Source organism: Sitodiplosis mosellana, unplaced genomic scaffold (genome assembly GCF_009176505.1).
Source record: "Sitodiplosis mosellana isolate CC-2019 unplaced genomic scaffold, AAFC_SMos_1.0 Smas_scaffold_6150, whole genome shotgun sequence".
Taxonomy (NCBI): domain Eukaryota; kingdom Metazoa; phylum Arthropoda; class Insecta; order Diptera; family Cecidomyiidae; genus Sitodiplosis; species Sitodiplosis mosellana.
Genome location: NW_022601391.1, coordinates 2,471,512 through 2,492,123, shown reverse-complemented (window position 1 = coordinate 2,492,123; position 20,612 = coordinate 2,471,512). Strand labels below are relative to the sequence as shown.

General features: G+C 37.3%; 2 protein-coding genes across 2 annotated transcripts; one reads left to right on the top strand and one right to left on the bottom strand.

Annotated features, from left to right (window-relative positions):
* Nucleotides 1-322: 322 nt before the first annotated feature.
* Nucleotides 323-6,818, bottom strand: LOC129573888 (spatacsin). Its single transcript, XM_055455032.1, has 4 exons — nucleotides 4,228-6,818; nucleotides 2,327-4,156; nucleotides 871-2,234; nucleotides 323-778 (listed from the first exon to the last, which is right to left on the bottom strand). The coding sequence occupies exons 1-4, from the start codon at nucleotides 6,433-6,435 to the stop codon at nucleotides 418-420; spliced, it is 5,763 nt and encodes a 1,920-aa protein (XP_055311007.1). The 5' UTR covers nucleotides 6,436-6,818; the 3' UTR covers nucleotides 323-417.
* On the top strand, nucleotides 6,681-13,953 carry LOC129573889 (nucleoporin Nup188). Its single transcript, XM_055455033.1, has 9 exons — nucleotides 6,681-6,925; nucleotides 7,042-7,860; nucleotides 8,067-8,586; nucleotides 8,664-9,362; nucleotides 9,463-9,710; nucleotides 9,863-11,936; nucleotides 12,047-12,198; nucleotides 12,675-12,894; nucleotides 12,976-13,953. Exons 1-9 carry the CDS (start codon nucleotides 6,894-6,896, stop codon nucleotides 13,810-13,812), a joined length of 5,601 nt encoding a protein of 1,866 aa, XP_055311008.1. The 5' UTR covers nucleotides 6,681-6,893; the 3' UTR covers nucleotides 13,813-13,953.
* The last annotated feature ends 6,659 nt before the right edge of the window (nucleotides 13,954-20,612 follow it).

Below are 20,612 nucleotides of genomic sequence, written 5' to 3'. Positions count from 1 at the left end.
TAAAAAGAATAGAATTGCCTATAAGTTGGAATAATGGCTAAAAAAATTCTTGGCCTTTTTCGAATGGTAGGTATGATTATCCAGAATAATTTGATATTTAGCAGGAGTCGAGCTAAGCGTGGAAAGCCCCAAAAAATTACGAGGAACGAGAACGTTATTCAAACGATACAACAGTTTGTCATACAGTCGATGCACTTGAATTCGATCAAAGAATCGTTCCTAGCCAATTAAATACCTGAAAATTAAAAAAAAATAATAATTCGAATGGACAATATTAGTTCCATCTAAGATAGATGTATAAAAATGAAAACTAGCGACTTAATTTTATTCAGTAAACGAGATTTTATTTCAGCGAATTCGAATGGAAAAATACGATTTTTGGTTTATAAGCGTTTTTTTCTCTAGTTAAATTTATTTTCATAAAGTTTCGTTGCGTCCATAATTCGTGTCTTTAAGATAATACAAGCAATCGCCATTGATTAAGCCGGCAATACCACGTTTGTCGCAGAGCAATGAAGCTAATTTATAGCGTAATGTAACACTTTGGACCATTTCTAGGATGATTGAAATGGCCTTTTCCATCTTTGACGTGGCACTGGATTGCAATTGCAGGAAATTCTTCACCAAATTTTCAATCATATCGTCCGACAGCTCCATTCGTACGCAATATTCTATAATGTAATCATCTTTGCCTTGCAGCACGAATTGACTGAAAATCGATTCAGTCCAGGTAATCTCATACGGATAGGCACGGCTGAGCATTAGTGATTGGGGAATGCTGCGGGAAATATAGAAGAATTTATTGAATTAGAATAATTTTTGCATTTTATGTTCAGAAAACAAACACTGTTCAAATAAATGGTGTCTTACTTGAGTTCGTTATTGACGAGATACCGAAACACGCTTTCACTGCGAATGTTCAATACACACAAGCAGTTTGGTTTGCCGTATTCCAGCGTATGTCGCACCAAATGAATTTGCATCGCGACCAATTCGGCATTTGAAGCTGCTCGTTGGGCCAATACAAGTTTATTCTCTAACAAATAGTTATCCGCTGAATTTGCATAGGCATCTATAGCTGATGTTAGTGATTCAAGTAGAGATTTTGAGCACACTAAAAATGTGACACCCGATGCAATCGCCAAACTGAGATTTTCGTTGAAATTGAGTGTGCTCGAGCTGGCATCGCTGAATTGGTCGGCATTGGATTTCGTAGAACTCATCGATGCAATGGATATTTCGTCTTCCGAGCGTTTTTCATATTTCTTCAATTCATTCTCAACAATTGTCCGTGCTTCCGATTCGCTAATTTGCGCCAGTTCTTGGTACATCTGAAAATGGAGTGCGGCCAGTCGATAGTTTTCCTTATCATCGGGATGATGTTCTCTCAAATACGATATTATCGCGTCTTTGAATCCAGTGACACGTTCTTCGTCGAATTGACCGAGCAAACACTCGAATTGGCCATTTTTCATGAGGATTTCAAAGCAATAGTACATGTCACGATACCGGCCAACTCCCATCAAAAGTTTTACAATCAAACGCCATGATTTAGCCGCGGCAAGCGTTGCTGTGATCGCTTTACAGCGTTGCAGCACAAATGCGATACCTTCCATGGAACATTCATACACGAAGCAATCGTGTGCCTTTATCAATAGCTCTACAGTGATTGTGTTTTGCTTTTTGTATGACAACACTTGATTTTCCATTATAGTCCAAAGACTGTTGAAAGTTTCCCGTAATTCGTCGGCATTTGAATAGGCCGTTAGGTCGGGCTCGGCATTTTTTACGGAATCAAATTTACGATAAATCTTCAGTGCATCACAAAACCGAAGCAAATTATGACCGAGCAACGATGCCGACGTACTTGGACATAATTCCAAAAATAAATGGAAATCTTTGTCTAGATCGTAGTCCCACAGAAAATTTTGCCCAAATGAATGCGACGTTAGGCTATGCAACAAGTAAAAACGTGATTTGATTATTGCACGAGATATTTGCTCAGCGATGAAATTTGCTATTTCGGTTGCGGTCATTTGCATCGAAGTCATGATGTCGCTCATAACTAATAAACGATTTACACATGGATCGTCCATTGCATTTTGTAACAAAATGTATGGGTCTTTGGTCTGTAGCACGTCCAAGTATTCCTTTTCCAGGTGCATAGCTGCTCGAAAAACCATCGCAATACGTTGAACTAGCTTGAATCCATACTTTACTCGAGATGCGAGGCTCTAAATTGAGATGAGTACATGGGATTTAATTAAAGAGATGAATATATTTTGAAAGCCGATAAAATTTTTCAACGTATTTTGCTTTAGTTTACCTGAATAGCATCCAGCAAATCTTGTTTTTCACCCGATGGAATCTCTTCAAAATCAACACGTGTAGGCTCCGAATCGAGATACGTCTTACCGACTGGCGATGATGATGTGCTAGTGCTGCAAGACGTATTCATTCGTTTCAGTCGAAGAGTGCGTCGATTAAATTTCGAAGCGGCTTGCTTCAGTCCAGCATTCAGCATTTGCTTCTGCTCCGTCGATAAATCGTACAAATTCGCCAAACTCTCGGCCAATGCCATGCAAAACACCAAGTAGTGCAGATCAATTGTACGGTGATTGAAGATGCCTTGCAGTCGAAGCGCTTGTACGACATCACCTTGGTCGAGTAAACGATTCATTAATTTGTTGAGTCGCTCAGTTTCCTGTTTTTTCAACTGATCTTTGGCAACTACAGTCAATCGATCAACGCCCGCCAAATCTTTCAAATCTAAAAAGGATTTATACAGCACACCACGCTCTGTCATCATAATCGCTTCAAAGTACTCGGAATTGTACATTTCAATTTCATCGATGTTGCTATCATTTTTCAAAATACACTTGTACATCTCACACTCGATGCGATCACGGGGAATCACTTCGTTTGGATAGAGGTGATGTTTTTTGATAGCATTCAAAATTTTCTTCAGTACCAAATACTTTTTGATGTCAGTATAATCCAGTTTGCCTGATACAAACAACAAAAAGTTGATTAAGACTAACGGCGAGATTGAGTGCTGCGAAATGCCCTGGTCACACGATTCAAAATCGAAACGTTCTTCGTTCTCAAACTGATGGATCCATTGCTCATAAATGATAGTGTCTTTTGATAGACTCAATAGATCGGCCATTTCGATGGCACATTTAAATTGTTTTTCAGCAATTAATTCATCGGAGATTCGAATGTATTCATTTTGTAGGAGAGTTGATTGCTCCATTTCAGCTTCAGTTTCGACGACAGCCCCTCCTCCTCCTCCTCTTTCGCCGTTGTTGGTATCGGATGGCAGTCGACAGAGCATTTCATCGATGTTCAGGCGAACTTTTGTGAACCGAATAATTTGGTTGATAGCAGCAATGGTGCTAAAGTCAATTGTATCAGTGCGATTGCTGATTCCTGAAGCAGCAATTGTGTCCAATAGCTGCTGACTGTGCTCCATTGAGTCAAAGCTTCTCTTCACATATTCTACCAGTAATGTGGATACGAATCGAAGCATATGGTCATTTGAAAAAGGCACTAGGCTATTAATCGAAACCGTTTCCTCGTCCAATTCGTACAGAAAATCCATGAGCAATGCACTTGTTTTCGTTGTGAATTGATATCGACTCGTTTCGGAGAGAAACTGTGTAAACAGCGTAAATTTACTATCCGGATAAAAAATCCTGAAACTTTGATGCAGCGTTCGCACATGGTTCTCCTGAACGCAATAGGTTATGATGTATTGCACCAAATCACCATACTCTTCGATATCAAATTGCATTTCAGTTTGTTCCGTTGATATTATTAACCAAATGATCCAACAGTAATCCACGGCCGATTCATTTACAGTAGCTGCCAAAATCGATAAAATCGGCCATTTCATTTTGAACGCGTATCGAACTAAATTCAAATGCGTACATGGTTGATATATGTCGGGGTTTTTCATGATGTCTCTGATTACGGTGAGACTGAGTTCTGGTTCATCGGCCGATCGCAATTCACATGTACAAATTAAAATCACGGCAAAAATATCCATGTCATCATTGATGTTCAAAAATTGCTGACACGAAAGCAGTTTGGTCGTTGCCAATTTTTCCATGTAGTTCATCGAATTGGAAATATGGCGATTGTTAGCGGTGATCTGAAAGTAGAAGAAAGAGGAAATGTTACACAAAAAATGCTCAGATTTCCCACGCAAAGAAAATGTTTTACCAAAAGATTGGTATCGTTTTTGTTGAGAATTTTCCGTTTATGTTCACGATACGAAAAGCTATTTGTCCGTCGAGGCATCTCATCCTCCACAATAATTTCTTTGAGCGCTCTTCCCATATTCAGGCCGATATTTCTATTTTTGAAGCATTCCATTTGGCAAACATCAATAATCGATCTTATCGAATAATTATGGTATGCAGCAAACAGCAGAAATTGAAACCAGTTGGATCTTTTGGCTGCTTCTTTCAGAAACGACAATGGTAAATCTGATTTTCGTGCTTTGCATAATAATTTCAATGGCTCGAATTTGTTAACATCGAATAGTTCGTCGAGCGTTTCACAATTTTTAATTTGCTGTAAAAAGATATTTTCGGTTTGTTTGATCACATGTTCTTCGTTGAAGCAACAACTCAAATTGAAGTCGTCGCCAGCATTTTCTTTAATGATTCGACAGCATTTGATGTGGGCCCGTAAGATTTGCGAATTAATGCCGAGCATTTCAATAAACGACACACAATGAGCGACCATTTCGTTATCATCGAGATTATTGATAGCGATTTCCGAGATGGCACCGCACGCAATTTGAATTTGAGCATGTGATATTTGTGAGTAAATGTTCAGCTGATTGACAAAAAATTTGTATACCGCATAGGCGCTACGATACTGTTTCACATAATCGGCGTAACTGAGTACAGTTGATTGTCCATATTTTTGGTTTAAACACTGATTGGAGAAAGATATTAACTCGTCATTGGACTTCTGGTTGGCGAAAGTAGTCAAGTCGTCAGTGGTGTCGCCGTTTGTTGCAATCGCTTCCGCTTTAATCACTTTCAAGTCAATATTTTTCAATTGCAACATTTCATCCAGGGTGACATCATAGTCATTTATAGCGTTGGTCGTGCGTAGCTTGCGTAAAAATAAATTAGTTACAGAAATTTTGCCGAGAATCTCGAGGCTTCCTTTTGAGTTGGCCAACTCCATCGGTGATACATCCTTCAAAAGTTGCTCCATCAAATAAACATGCGGAAATTTGGAATAAAAGTCCACGTCGGATGTTTTGATAATGTATTCGGAACATTTTTCAGATACAATGGCCACGGAACGTTTCGTTTCGAAATCCTCTTGTTTAATGGTTGTACATAGATCAATCTCATCGGCGATTTTCTGGAATTCAGGAGCAACTTTCCCGATCAATTCCGTGCTGAAAATATTGTGTAACAACAAAACCAATTGATCTTGTTCAAAGATCAATCTTATCATCTTTTGTAGATGCTTATCAGTGACAAGCCAATTTTTGTTGGTTTCAAACGAACACGTCGTCAAAATCCGCTGTAGCATTGCAACAATGGAATCCTTTTCACAATGCACGATCATTCCATTCTGTGCAAAACTATTCAGAATGCATTCATCCATTCGTGGATCGTTTTGCACACTGGCAAACATTTCCGGTTCGATATCCCACGACGAAAAGAGGTTTCTTATTGCAACATCGAAGCATGGCTCCTTCTGACCGCCATCAAGGTCGCTGATACTCGGACACTTGCTGTCGTAAAGTAAATTCAACCATTTGATAATGTATTGGAATTGTTCGGATCGCCACAGATACGACCAAGTGATGTGCTTGTCAAGCTTCTCCACGAGAATCGCATTTTTGCAATGCAAACACGTCGTAACGGCCATCAACTTTCGAAACTCAACACTTTTCCGCAACAGTGATTCCAGTGTAAAAACATGGATTTCATCTTCGAATTGTCGCCGCAATGTTTTATTCGATGCGGCCAACCGTAGCACCAGCAAATAGTAATCGTATTCTTCACGTATCACATCGAAATTGTTATCACAATTTTGCAAATGTTCTAAGATGACGCGTTCTTTTATGTCATCATCAATATGCTCCTGAGATGTACTTTGTACAAACTCGTAGAACAATGCCTGCGATTTGCGTCCAGAATTTTTGAGCACCAGTTCGGCTTTGTGTACTTGCCGATTGGTGAGCAAACGATGTACATATTTATCAACTTCGTCGTTAAAATATTGCTTGACATCGGTCAATGGCTTGCCACTGCGTTTCACCAAAAACTGTAGCAACAAATTAATGTACTTTCCTTTCGTTGCCACTTCCTTAATTAGCACTTCATCTTCGATATGTTCCCATTCTTTGAGTAATTTTTCGGCAAACTTTTCACGATCGTTTGTTGGTGTAGCCATTTCTTTCACTGTCAGCAATTTATTACAACATTTTTACAATAACTAACTGTGTTGTGTTTTTTTTTTGGTGACTGCAACTCGGATCAAGTTGATTACACAGCTGATTCACTCTACTGATATATTGTTTATCATTTGAACGAAGTAAACACGAATTGTCAATGTCTATTCAAAATCTTTGATGCATGACACACACATACACACAGACATATCAGAGAAATCGTTCAACATTTTCACTCAATTCATTTGGACAACCCTGTGCAAGGGGCATACGGACTGTCAACATCGTACAAATGTCAAAGTAGAAAACAATGATTGTTTGGCGCTTCTGCCGACATTCATGTGTGACTGAGAGAATTCGTTTGTAAATTACAGCACTGTTAGGCTAGATAGAGAGTTAATTTTTTTTTTTTGCTTTTTCACCACAAAATTATTGTGTATTTTATCAAAACGAAAGAACCATGGCAGACACCACAACTGAACCAAAATTAATGTAAGTTTAATTTGTTCGAGTACAACGGATTTATTGCAAAGACCTAACCTCAATAGAGGTCATTTCGCAACGTTCACCAATTGTTATATTCTAAAATCATTTGAATTTATTTCCAGACAATACAAAAAATTATGGCAAATAGTATCTGGTATTCACTACTCAACGCCAACTACAACAGTCCTAGATGAATTGAATGGCATCAAAACCGAATTGTTGAATGGTGTTAAGCGAGAAAAGAGCAATGCCACCAAATCGCCAAAAATTGATGCCACTTTGATACCACTGATCGACAAACTCAAACAATATTTGGACGTTACTCAAGACAAAGCATGGAATATATTGCAGTGTTATTTGAACAACGAGTACAGTGATTCGATAGAAAATCTGCAGAATTTCTTGAAAACGGAAACCAACACAGAGAAACTGTTGGACAGAATCTGGGATTACTATGCGTTGGAGCGAATGACATTGTTGAAGATTGTAAAGAATTTACTCGAACAAAGTCAATCCACGAAGCATCCATACGCTGATGAATACGAACAAATTCTACAACACATCGGATTGGCGAAACTACGACAATCGTATATTGAACAACTGAAAGAACTCATCCGAGAATTGGCACCATTCAAATCCAGCCACACCGAATTGTTTAACGTGCGCAACAAATTGGTCTCGTGGACCGAACGTAAACTCCGTGAAACAAATGAAATATTACAAATCATTCTGTTGATTGTCCACAGAGATCACATTCTGGTTGATGAGTTTAAAATACTAGTCGAACTGTTCAAACAGCATGCGTTTGGTAGACAACAACCCTATTTAGACTTAAACGGAAATAGCTTGCACAAAGATCTCGTTGTTAAAATTACCTACAGTGAAGTCGTTTTGTTTGTGTCGTGCATCGAAGAAAATCAATTTATCGATTCAAAAACCGGGTAAGGCATAAATCATAGTGGTTCGCAGAAGTGATTCACTTCAAGTGAACAGAAAAGAAAAGTAATTTGAAATTTTCATCAAGCCAAAGAACTGTTTTAGAACTAACTGAGTCTAATTTGGTTTTATGAATTGAGTAAGATTGGTTTAAAGCCTGGTTCTTGCGTCTTACAATAAATTGCTATGTTTGTGTTGTATTTTTTTTCAGGAATGAATCGTCTAATATCGAAAAACTTCGTCAAATCTCAGCCCATTTGGATAAAGACATTGTGTTACTGCATCAAAATGCAGAGCATGGGCCGATTTTGTTGTCTTGGATGTTGATGAATATCCAATTGATTGAATTGTGCTCGGAAAATCCAGAATTCCAACGATTTCAACAGTATGGAATGATGGCGACCAAACTCGGTGTGTTTGGCTATTTACAAAAGATGATAAGCCATCCGATGTTTCGAGACCAGAGTCTGGTGGCGCTTATCGCTTGTCGAACTGTATACAATTTATTGGCGTCCATGTGTGACATCTTCGATAGCGATCAGCACAAAAATATATTTGAATTACTTTGTGAATTGCTCAAAAATCCAATCATTGCCACATCATTTTATACAAAGGAAGATGGTGCTCAGTCTTTATTCCACACAGCCATCGAAAATTTCCCAGTTAACTTTGTGTCATTGTCTATGATCGCACATTCGCTAACCACAACTAGTAACGCTTCAGCTGCATTTGTGAGTACCTTTCTTTCAAACAGTTTCCCCTAAATGAACAATCTTTTAATGGAATGAAAAAAATGAATTTTCTACAGATACGCAAGCAAATTGAAAATTTGCCAACATACACTGAGTATTATAATTCCCAACGTACGGCACTGAAACCGAGCGATTTTAATGAAAATGAATTCGTTTTGGTGCGAGACTTCAAGCCATTCAGTCAAAAGTTGCAGTATATCATACCAGCTGGATCAGTGGCCACGGTATCGGATAAATCAAATGTAACTCAAATACATTTGAAATCATCACTCAATTTCTTCGACGCATTGCACCACGAAATCAACGAATTGCTCACCGATTTGATTCGTCGTCCTGAAATCGATCCATTGCGCAAGAATCGAGTGTATTGGGGATTAAAATATCTAGCCGCTGCACTTCGTCGCATCAACGATCCATCGGAAATATCCAGCGAAATGGTACATCCAACCGAAATGGTGTTTGACATTTTCCTGAAATTCAAAGATGTGCCAAACCCACCAGTTGACTTGCTCGCCCAATGCTTCAACGTTTGCACTGCCCTCGTTCCGATGCATCAGAGCGAAATATTCAAGCGTGTCATCAACATGGACATTTTACCATTCTGCACCACCGACAAACTTAACTTCCAAGAATACGCCAACGGCGCTGGATTTGATACGGGCTTAGTTGGATATTATTTGGTTTCATTCGAAAAAGTCACTGGTCGTTATGAGTTCCTCACGGCGTATTTGACATTTTTGAAGGCTTTTGCTACAGTTAGTTTCAATTATTTTTACTACTTCACTCAAAATGTTTCATACTCAGCACAAATACATTAATCGCTGACATTTACCCCAATTTATCGCCATGTTTCAGAAGCCGCAGATGGACTGCACCATATCGTTGGAATTGCCGGGCCTGATTTTCCTTCTACGAGAGGTATTTCCGTATATTCAAAGTTGGCGCTTTGAAAATGAGTTGGATCGACAGCAAATTCTGGCCCAAATTCTGCAGCATTTCTGTTACGTACTGAAAATATCAGATGACAGTGGAGCACGATTAATATTGCGAAATACATGTGTCTACAGCCTTTTGCATTTGGACAGCGGTCTCACGCTCTTGAGGTCAGTATTCAGTGGACTGCCAAGTCGTGTGTATATTAAATGAACAATTATATTAGGCTGGACGAAGAAATCGTACAAGTTGAAACAAAACAGAACAAGAGAAAATTCATTCTTCAAACAATGATTCAATCCATTTTTTTTCTGCTCTACAGAATTGTTGCCTTGGGTAATGCCTTCATCGAAGAGGTGATGCAGAATGAAACGAATTGGATGACGACTGAACGAACCAGCTTTAATTTGCTCGTGCAATTAAGCATGACGATTTTGATGTATATCTTACGACTGCGTTATCGTTTGAATGAGAAACCAGGAGCAATGTCACCGCTGGAGAATGTTATATACACGCAGCCAAAGCATATAATCCCAGTTGTCACTGGTTATATGCGAAATATATTCAACCGTCGCTTGCCAATTCTGTCCTGCCGTTTGTTGCGCCGTTTTGCCATCGAATTTCAAATGTCATTATTTGCCTGTTTGGATATGGTGCCATCGCAGATACGTACAACATTCCTTGAACGGCTCGATAACGTGCTAGAGTGTGACGAACTGAAAATCGGTGTATTGGAATTCGTTGAAGCTTGTATTGAAAAGCAGCCCGGCATGACAGAGGCATTCTTTAAAATCAATTACAACGATCGAAAGACAGTGGTTGCGGGTGGAGCACCCAAGAACAAAGACATTGGAGAGGGTGTATTGACTTATATGGAGGATTATTTGAATGTTGTCGGCCAGGATGCAAATATCGTTGTGGATAATTCCATCGACGAAATATCACTGTTGACCCAAATTATGTCACTCTTCCATTCGCTGTGGAAAAATAATATGCAACAGTTGGTGGAAAAATTGTTGAGCAAAAAAGACTTTTGGCCATCAATTTTGAATCCACTCTTCGGAAATATTAAACCACAGATTCGAGTTTATTCGCAACTATTCAATATGATCGGCTTGGAATTGTATCGAATTACGGAGCCGAAGCATTTAGATGAGAATTTGAAAAAGACACTCGATCGTTTTCTCAAGCCAAACATGTTCGTCAATTGGGTAGATAATGTGCTCAAAATTCCGAACGAAATGGATATCGTCACCGATGACACACCCGATTGGCTATGCCGGCTACAAAGCTTCAAAGATTTATTTGTTATCATTCTGCGACGCAAAGACCGTCATTCCATTGAAGTGCCGAGCGAAAGTTTACAATACTTTGCCGAACAATGCTTAAAACGACTCACCGAAAGGCTCAATTATATCGATGACATGCGACCTTTCATTATTCTGGCTGAACTGTATTTAAGCTTATTGTTTAGCTACAAACACACACTCAATGCCTCGGTACTTGATGATGCAACCGTTCTCCCCAGCATTAATTTATTACTTAGCCAACTAGCGGCTTCTTATCGTGAAATGCACATTCGAGCAAAAGAATCGATTTTAGCCATAGCATTCAGATCGATCGACTTGTTTGCCACCACATTGAGTGAAAATCCGGAAATTAAAATGAGTTTCGTCGAATCGGTTACTCAAATTTTGTGCTACGAATTAATGGAAACGGAAACGGAACTGAAGGCCAAGCTGAAGACATCTGGTGGACAAGTGCAAAGCGACAAACGGTCGTTATCATTCGTCTTGTCGTTGAATATATTCAAAGTAATTTTGAAAGATTTTAATGACAATGCAAATATTCATCGCATCGAACGTGTGTTGCAAACCGAACGAGTATTTAATCGCATTTTAAGTTGTCTCCATGTTACGCTGCCTTTGCATTGTGCACGAAAACTGTCGTCGGAAATGCTTGATATTTTGATTGCATTTGCCAATAGTCGATTTTCCATTCAACTACTGTACTGCGAATTGGACTACTATTTGTGGATGAAACTGTTGCCGCCCAAAGAACTGACTCAAGCCTCGTATGCCGTACCAGTTGCTCCAACGAATCCAACATCGAATCCAATCACATGGCAATCGCACGAATGGTGGCCAATTTACAGCCTTGGTATTCAATTGGTACATAATTTGTTGCAGCGCCACGGTCATTTGTTCACCAAAGAGGCAATTGCGTTTGCCGGTGTTCATGAAGAATTTCTGATGGACTCAATGCTACTATCAAAACATGCACTCAACGAAACACCCATCAGGCTCATCAAAAACGCACTGGAATTTGTCAGTGAACTAATTCCATACGAAAAACAGTGGCGACTCGAACATCAACAGAGTATGATCAATTTAATGGTAAGTTTGCGTTCGGAAGAAAAAAAAATTTCATCAAAAGGTTTATAATGCCGAAAATTGCCGATAATTCGATCATTATTGTTGTTTATTCCTTCTCTTGTGTTGAACAGCGATGTGTTCAAGTGCTTTTGGATCATGCGGTGTCACTGTTGTATCGACCAAAACACTTGAAACGATTGATAAACAATACAGCCGCCTTGAAGGACACCCAAAATATTTCGGACGATGATACATTCAACGATGAAGTCAAAGCTATGAATGTGTAAGTATTAATGATTGAACATGGAATTTCTCTATTGTTGCCATTGTTTTCATAAAAGAGTGAGCTATTCGTATCATAAATCTTCTTTTATCGTTTGGTTATTGTAATTTTTGTGCTTGATGAGTTTGGTTTATTTAATTTGTTGTTTCTTCAAAGTTTTATCTGGAAATTTATTACTGTTTTGAATTTTGGCACACATATTTTGTTGTTTGATTCGGGGCATTGTGGTCATCAACCAATTCGTATTCGATCTTTATATACCTTTGTGGTACCTTATGCATAAGGTCAATGTTTCACTTATAATTTGATCCAAACTAAACAATTCAGGTTGATTCGAATAAAGCGTTTTTCATAGAAATTCGTTTTCCATTTCCAAAAATAAACCCAAACTGCGTCAAGTATTGAGTAGATGGTTCTTTGAGATAAAGATAATTTCCATAGGATTTATTTATGTCTATTTTAATACATCATTTCAGCTTGGTCGAAATCGTAACCGTTTGTTCAAAATGCTTGATGGCATTCAGTCCAAGTCTATTGGAATTGTTAACGAATCCGGAATTTGTGCCGGCAAAATGGCAACCGTTGATTGAAATTCAATTCAATGCACCGAAACTAAATGTTGGTTCCACAATGCCACAGCTCACATTCGGTACCATTCTAAATGCAGCCATAATTTTCACAAAGGCCTTAAATATCGTAAGTTGTACCCCAATTTGTTGTGCATATCATAAGCTTTTATGATTTTCCCAATTAATTTAATATTTCCTTTCCCCGCAGCAACAATTCAAATTCGATGAGCATCCGTTAAATAATATAGCAGAGACAAAATCAAATGGAGCTAATACAATCATAAATCAAACGGCGCAACGACGTCGTAGCTACACAACATCGATATCAGCATTGTCCACGGTTTCAGCAACTGCAGCCGCCATAAATGAATACCTTACGAATTTGGATTCGGAGCTTTGTTTCATAGCGCTTGAATTTGTTCTAACTCTGTTGGCTTCGCAGAGTTTGCTTGCATTGAAAGATGTGAATTTGTCACAACGTGAGAAGCAGTTGATCAAACGCGAACTGTCGACTGAACTCTCAGTATTTTATGATTTTGTGAAGAAGCGCGTTTTACCTGAAATGGCACGGGATGAACCGTTGCGACGCAAAAAGTATGGCTGCAAGTCAACGGGTTTGAGCAAAGAGCAAATGGAAGAGATTGGTCGACAACAGCCGTCTACGAGCCGAAAATCGGTGAGCAATTCCGATCGTATGCGAATTAATGTAATGCGAAAGTTGCACCTCAAACAGAAATCACCTAAAACATCTGGAGCATTTGAAATGACTCAGCAGTACAGTCCAATCGGGTCTTCGTTGGGTGGATTCAGTCGATTCGATTTACCCACATCGACGCCAGCACAACCAACATCCAGACAATCATTAACCGATGACGATGACGATAATGAAGACGACCAAGAAGAAATTCAAATGTACTTCGATCCAGAATCTTTGGAAGATCCGGCATTCTGTGAGTTGTCCGTCATACAGCTCGTCGAAGAAGATTATCTACATTTTCTCTCAAATTTATTCGGATACATTTGTCATACTGAGAAAATTAATTAAGAAATTCTGTTGAAAGTTTGTTACACATCGTGATGATATTGTCATATTGAAATTAAACCAAAAGTCTTAGAAGCGATAAAATACGGTACTTTTTTTCATTTGTAGTTTTTGAATAAAAAGAATGAAAATAGGCTGAACGAATCATTTCCGTTTTTCTTTCATCTTTCCAACTCGTAAGCTTCCTTCTGAATAAACATTCGAAGGTGTTTAATAATTCATATCGATTAAATTGCAATTTTTCCGTCATTGTATCGATTGAATGAGTTAAAAACATCCCGTTGATTAATAATTAACTGCTATCGACAAAGTTGTTTTGATTAAATGTTATGATTAGCTAGAGTGATGCTTGAGGCAAATTGGCTCTCGTCAATTCTCATTGAGAGAGAGAGAGAGAAAAATAAATAAATAAATTGCCATGCCTCGAATGTTACATCATAAATCTGATGGCGTGTGGTGGAAATAGCAATGATAAGTAGCCGTGGAAGTCATTAAGATGTAATTAATTGGTAGTGGTGAGTGATAATCGCCTAAAAAGTCAAGTAGCCGCGACTGAGCTTGCTCAATGCTCTTGTGCGCCAAACAAATTGATTCATCGTCACATTATTTTATTTATGCATAATATTAAATTACACACTTGATATCGATCTAAATGGCTCCATTATCTTGACTCTAGCCTCAAGTGGTAGGTCTTGCGCTTGCGCTTTGCGTACTAGAAGACAGCAGGCAAAGCCACATCCAAACCACACGGTATTGAACACGATGCTCAGGTTTATAAGTTGCACTTGATCCGAATTTAAATTAAAACAATGGATTTGTTTGCTCAATTCAATTTTCAACGATGGAATTGATGTGCTTGAGAGTGTTTGTTATTTGCCTATTGAATGCACCATCAATTTTAGTTGCTTTTTTGCCTTTGACACATTTTTCTCTTCTACTTCGCTGTTCATGACTTCGTCAATGTGTGTATGACAATAGCGGTATGCAATGTGCTTCTGTATCGTAGCCATGGTGCGTTCGTGTGAAAATATACATAAAGTTAAGGCGATTCGCCGTAACGACCGTGTCAGTTTTTTGATGCCGAAAATTTCAAACATCTTATCATTCATCAGCAGTATTTTGAACAACAGCATCTAATGAAAAATAATCTCAATGAGGGAAGAAGTACGCACATAAATCGATATGAGCGAAGAAATAAAAAAAAAGCAAACTGCATACAATCAACAATTAACCCTGACCATTAAATCAAATTAGCTTTTTTTTATGCCCAATTTAGTTGCTCCGGTCCATGGGGTGAGAAAGAGAGATAAAGAGCTTACAAAAATCGTTTATTTGTATAAATATGTTTTAAGTTCCACGCGGGGCCGATGGTTGGTAAAAAATGAGATAAGAATACAATACCTATTCGATGAGGGCCATAATCATGATGAAAATGATGCGCACACGTTTCATGTCTAATCATTTAATTTCGATTCATAACAATATCAAATCCTTTTTTCTCCTACTCTGCACTCGGAATATTTCCAAATTCAGTGTGATAATGTCATTCTAACTTTCTCAGTGCAATTCGCATACGGTACACGATCGATGCATGGATTCAGTTGTAAACAAATCGAAAAATTAGTTTTCAATAGTAAATACGATTTTTATCAAAAGCTGATAGACCAAAAACAAAATGTCACACAACAATAACAAGCGCGACAACCTCAAACTACCGATTTAACTTCGATCCAATGGCAAGTTCAACGTGCAGCTTGCATGAAATTACGAAATCCAAACTAATTTAATCGTTTATCCAACGGTTATGCTGTCATCTCGCATGAATCATTTTGTTTACGTACACGGTCTACATAATTCGCACTCTTGTGCTTTGCTTTGAATCCATAATATATGCATAAATTTTAATTATTATTCCATAAATTACGCAAAACTTATTAATAAAAGATGGATTGGATTACGATTTTGGGTGGCTATTCGGATTACAAATGCAAGTGACATCGAGCACATTCTTCGTGGAGTCGCGGTCGATCGTCGACCACAAAAACAACACAATTTCTTTAAATTAGAAAAACGTTGAACGCCATCGCCGATTCTTATTCCGATCACGTCCATTGAATATGCGACAATATGTTTGTATTGTGTCCAATTAATTCGTATTTTAATGCAATGTCAATGAAAATGAAAACATAAGATATCGGTAAAATGAACTTGAATATTCCATTGAGCGTTCTATTCTATTCGAACGTGCTCAGGTCAGTAATATTTTCGCGCAAAATGTATTGAACGATGGTATAGTAATGAATGAAAATATAATAATTAAAATAACAATCACATTTTATGCAACACCGAAGAAGTAATTTAATGAATGGAACAAAAGAAACCAATGAAAGCAACGAAAAGAAAAAAATAATCCGTTTTTCTCGAAGAAGTCATCGTCATGTGATAAATCATGTGAAAACCGAAATTATTATTAAAAGTTGTTGCCTCAACTGAAAGGTTTTTCCGCTGGTTAAAAAGTTTGATTTGATTTTGGGATAAAAATGATATGCATTTTGTTTCGCATAGATGTTAAGACATTGAACCATCCAATGCGTCATGACAATGAAAGATGCTAGACATTTGCATGGCCGTTCGCAACAAGCAGCACGCGAGCATAGATAATCATTAACATACATGTAGAAAAATGTTGTCATTATAATTAAGTCAATTCCAAGCATTTCTTTGTTTGGCTTATTTTTTCTTCTCTCCTCCGTTATTCCGTCCTCTTGCTGTGTTTTGTTTTTGCTAATTTCAGCGGCAAGCGAATTGTTTCATTAATTAATATCAACAACCACGGTGATGGTCTTGTTGTTTGCACTTGGACTTGAGGAATAGCCGCATGTGAATTCCGAACGACATGAGCGACAAGGTTAGAAAATAGTGCGATTTTATTATTGAGTTGCTTGACATGAGGTCCATTGTTGATTTTCCAACTAATTTCGATCGAATTTTTTTTTTGCAAACGGATATATTTTAATGACTACTATAGACAATAATGTGATCGAGTTTGAATGGCTCAATTACGGAAGAAAAACAATGAATATATGGAAAAATCGCAAATTTATTATAAGGCATTTCTTCCGTGTGCAATATCGCCTCGTTGCAAATATTCATTTTTACAATGAAAAATATGGTAATTGGATACACTGAAGCAACTGTATGGCGCTTTGATATTTTAATGCAGGATGATCTAATTCTTTTTCAATGCGACATTTAACACTTGAATCGACATCCAGTGTAAATAGTATCAATGAAAAAAATACTAACATTATATTTATTTTTATGGCACAAATACACGTACACCAATCTTTCGGCCTCCGCACACCATTTGTCGTTACATTTTAATGACTACCGAAGATTCAAAACTGAATCGTAATCATTAGCAAAATGATCGTAAATCTGCATCGCATCACTCTTTATCTCTCCACTCAGTTCCCACTGTCTGCAAATCATTTTCACATGAACAAACGAATGTCACAAACCATCCAATTCAACGGGGCTTGAATCCATAGGTTGCAAAACCGTCGTAAAATTCGTATCTTTTTGTTTTAAATTCGTATATGGTCATCATCTATATTGTTGATTGTTCAAATTTGTGACCTCATTGTTTCACTATGCTTAGTTTTTATTGAATTCTATAGAACAAAAAATAAAAGCCCCATGTTCTTTCTGGCTCTTTTGCATTTCAACCGAAGTAGAACGATCTATTTTTTACGTCTTTGATTAATTTTATTTTGGAATAACATAAAGTCAAATGAAGTCACAAAAAAAAGCAAACAAATTGATTGTCCGTTTGTTCTCATTCCACAATACATCATTCAAGCCGCCTTAAAATTAATACTCGTTGGATGGGTTTTGGTGAATTGATTTCGGCGCCAATTCGAGGATACGCTCTCGCCAATCGTTATATTATAATCCGTATTCTATGGTTCAAAGCTCTTATCATAAAGTTGTCGTTATTGTTTTTTTTTCTCTTCGTTAAGTGGATCAATCTGATTTGTTGATTGACAGCAGCTTTTCAACAATAACAACAAACAGAATGCAAATCGAGTTCCGGTTTTTGATCGAGTGTCGAATTGTCTTTCTTCTTCTTACTGAAATTGGAAGTAAAGGAATTTTTTACACTGAATTGTTTCAAATTTTTATCATATTCGTCCTCCGATATTATCGTTTGCCAGATCTTTAATAGCCTATCGGAATGACACACGAATCGTACCGTAAAAGGATTTACTTGATACACAAGTGGTTTGTGTATTTGAATGTTTGTTTGGACAAATTGATCGTTTGTTACTGTATTTTATTGGTAGATTTTGCTAGTAGCAGCAGCAATAGGCTTTGTAAGGAAATGTTATTAACGAAATAGGAGCTGATAAAAACTAATCGTTCAGAATTAAAAAGCGAAAATATTGATATAAAATAAAGAAGATTCACAACAAAATCCGAATCGAATCATGGCATTTTGACTCTACGTGTGTGCACGTTCTTCGCCACCATTTCTAATCAGTGGTGAACCGTGGAAGAATATCGACATTTACTGTGATTGCCAATGACATTGAAACTGTTTTTTCTTTTTCTTCTTCTTCTTCTTCTCCTTCTTCTCCTTCTTCTCCTTCTTCTTCTCTGAAAATACCAACAAAGAATTCAATTTAGATAAAACCAGCTATTATATTCCGGTAGTATCAATATGAGCAACAGAAAGAGAACATTAAGACAAAATAATATAGATTAGACCTTCTGATGATAATTGCTACTGTAATTTGTAATTTGATGGCTTGGTCACTTTCGATTTTCCCATCCTTGTACGGCCCAAATGGACCAAACACTATTTTTTTCAGCTAATTTTGTGCTCGCTTCAATGACAACATGTACAACTGTTGATTTTCATCATATTTACCTACCACTATGAACGTCAGCGATCAACATCAACAGAGACACTATAGCACATAGCATTAAACGCACTATTGCTTCACTCTTTGTACACACTTTGACATCACTTATGCTTTGGCGCGCGTCGTACGTTTTTCAAACGTTTATGTTTGATTCAAGTATTTCACCGATTTCACCGAATTTTCTTACTCAATATCAATATATTCATTTTTACTTGGAAGTTTTTTTTTATTGCAATGATGTTTTAAAATATATATTGTCGAGAAATATTTTTTTTTCAATTTCCAAAATTAAATGAAATTAAAACACATAGCATGAAACGTATTCATAGTAGAAATGCATATGTATTAGTTTGTACTTATTCATTATAATGTATTTAGATAGGACGCTAGCGCGGCCTGATATTTACTGTTTGCATTTTTATTTTTCGACGTAAGTCAGCAGTTGAACGATCGGAATTAGCGAATTCAATCCAATTTGATTTTCGAATAAAATTAAGTTATTTCATTTCGCTTCGTGTCATTGTCCAATTCATTAGCTGAACGAAACGTATCACCAACGCTTTCATTGCCATTGATACAGACCAGCATAATAATTGATGGCATAACTTTTTTTCGTTCGATTGTTAATGTTGAATCGACACACAAAAAAAGTCGACTTATAAATAATTAAAAAAAAAGCCACTGAAAATTTTCTCCGAAGACGTCAAACGAAAGACCCATCACAGAGTATGATGTAAGAGATGGGACCAATGAGTAAAATATATTGGGTCGTTCAACTTTTCAATGACCTTGCAACGGCGTTGATTTGACTACAACGCTGATACGGCAGCGGCGGCGGCGACCGCCAATCAAAAATATACAGCATTCTTCTATCCTCATGAATACCAAAACCAAACGAAAAACCAAAGACCAAAGAGAATTTCCAAATCAAAGTGAACTTTATGATGAGTCAATGACTATGCTACAACGTGTGAATACATAGTTGTGAGCACGATCGATTGCACAATCACCAATAAATTCGCTCGTTTTTCTTCTTCTCTGCCTCGCTCCCCCTTTCTTCTTCAACTTCTTCTTTCAAACTATGCGCTGGTAGGATTTTAATGGGCATTGATTCATGATATCTTTAAATCATAATTTTATTACACACGCATCTGTTTTGCTTATGATAATAGCGCGTCAGTTTGTCGCGTTTGGCTGCTGAAAATTTGGATGCTTTTTTCCTACCAGCATTCAAGTCTATTTGGTTGAAATGGAAGACATAAAATGATAGTAAAACAAGAATTGGAACAAATGACTAAATTGCTGAACATTTTGATAAAGCCCCGCATTCATAAATATTTATCTTTCAATGAAGCTTAACATTGGCCAAAGCTGAATAAACGAAGCCATTAATTTAACGTGTGAAAATTTCATCATTCTACAAAATACACATCAGGTTAGAAGTGATGAATATTTTTCCCTTTGAAATAATTCAAAATTGAAATGTCTCTACCAAAATTTATGTTTTCCAAAAAAAAATGTTTGAGTGTAAATAAGTTCTGTTTGATATGAAAAATTCAGTTTGTTCTTGAAAGAGTGGAACAGAAAAAAAAGTGTAGAAAAAAGTTGTGTGATGTGCAAAACGTGTACGTATTGGAAGTTTGCACGACAAAACCAAGAATTTGGTTGTATCCCAACAGAAATTTAATTATGATACAGTAAAACCTGTCAATAACGGAACCTGGGAATAGTGGAAATCGTGTCAATAGTGGAAAAAAAATTTGGCCGTTGAGCTCTCCTATACAAATTGACCTGTTAATAACGGAAAACCGAAACTCCGAAAAGTGGAAAAAAATTTCTTGATGAAATTTTTTTCGTCTTTTTTCCGTGTCTTTT

Bases quoted from the DNA above. Each gene is read 5' to 3' on its own strand.
- LOC129573888 (XM_055455032.1), bottom strand. From the start codon at position 6,435: ATGGCTACACCAACAAACGATCGTGAAAAGTTTGCCGAAAAATTACTC. The intron at 4,157-4,227 runs GTAAAACATTTT...TTCTACTTTCAG, and splicing joins AAAACGATACCAATCTTTTG to ATCACCGCTAACAATCGCCA. The intron at 779-870 runs GTAAGACACCAT...TATTTCCCGCAG, and splicing joins CTCGTCAATAACGAACTCAA to CATTCCCCAATCACTAATGC.
- LOC129573889 (XM_055455033.1), top strand. From the start codon at position 6,894: ATGGCAGACACCACAACTGAACCAAAATTAAT. The intron at 6,926-7,041 runs GTAAGTTTAATT...ATTTATTTCCAG, and splicing joins ACAACTGAACCAAAATTAAT to ACAATACAAAAAATTATGGC. The intron at 9,363-9,462 runs GTTAGTTTCAAT...GCCATGTTTCAG, and splicing joins TTTTGAAGGCTTTTGCTACA to AAGCCGCAGATGGACTGCAC.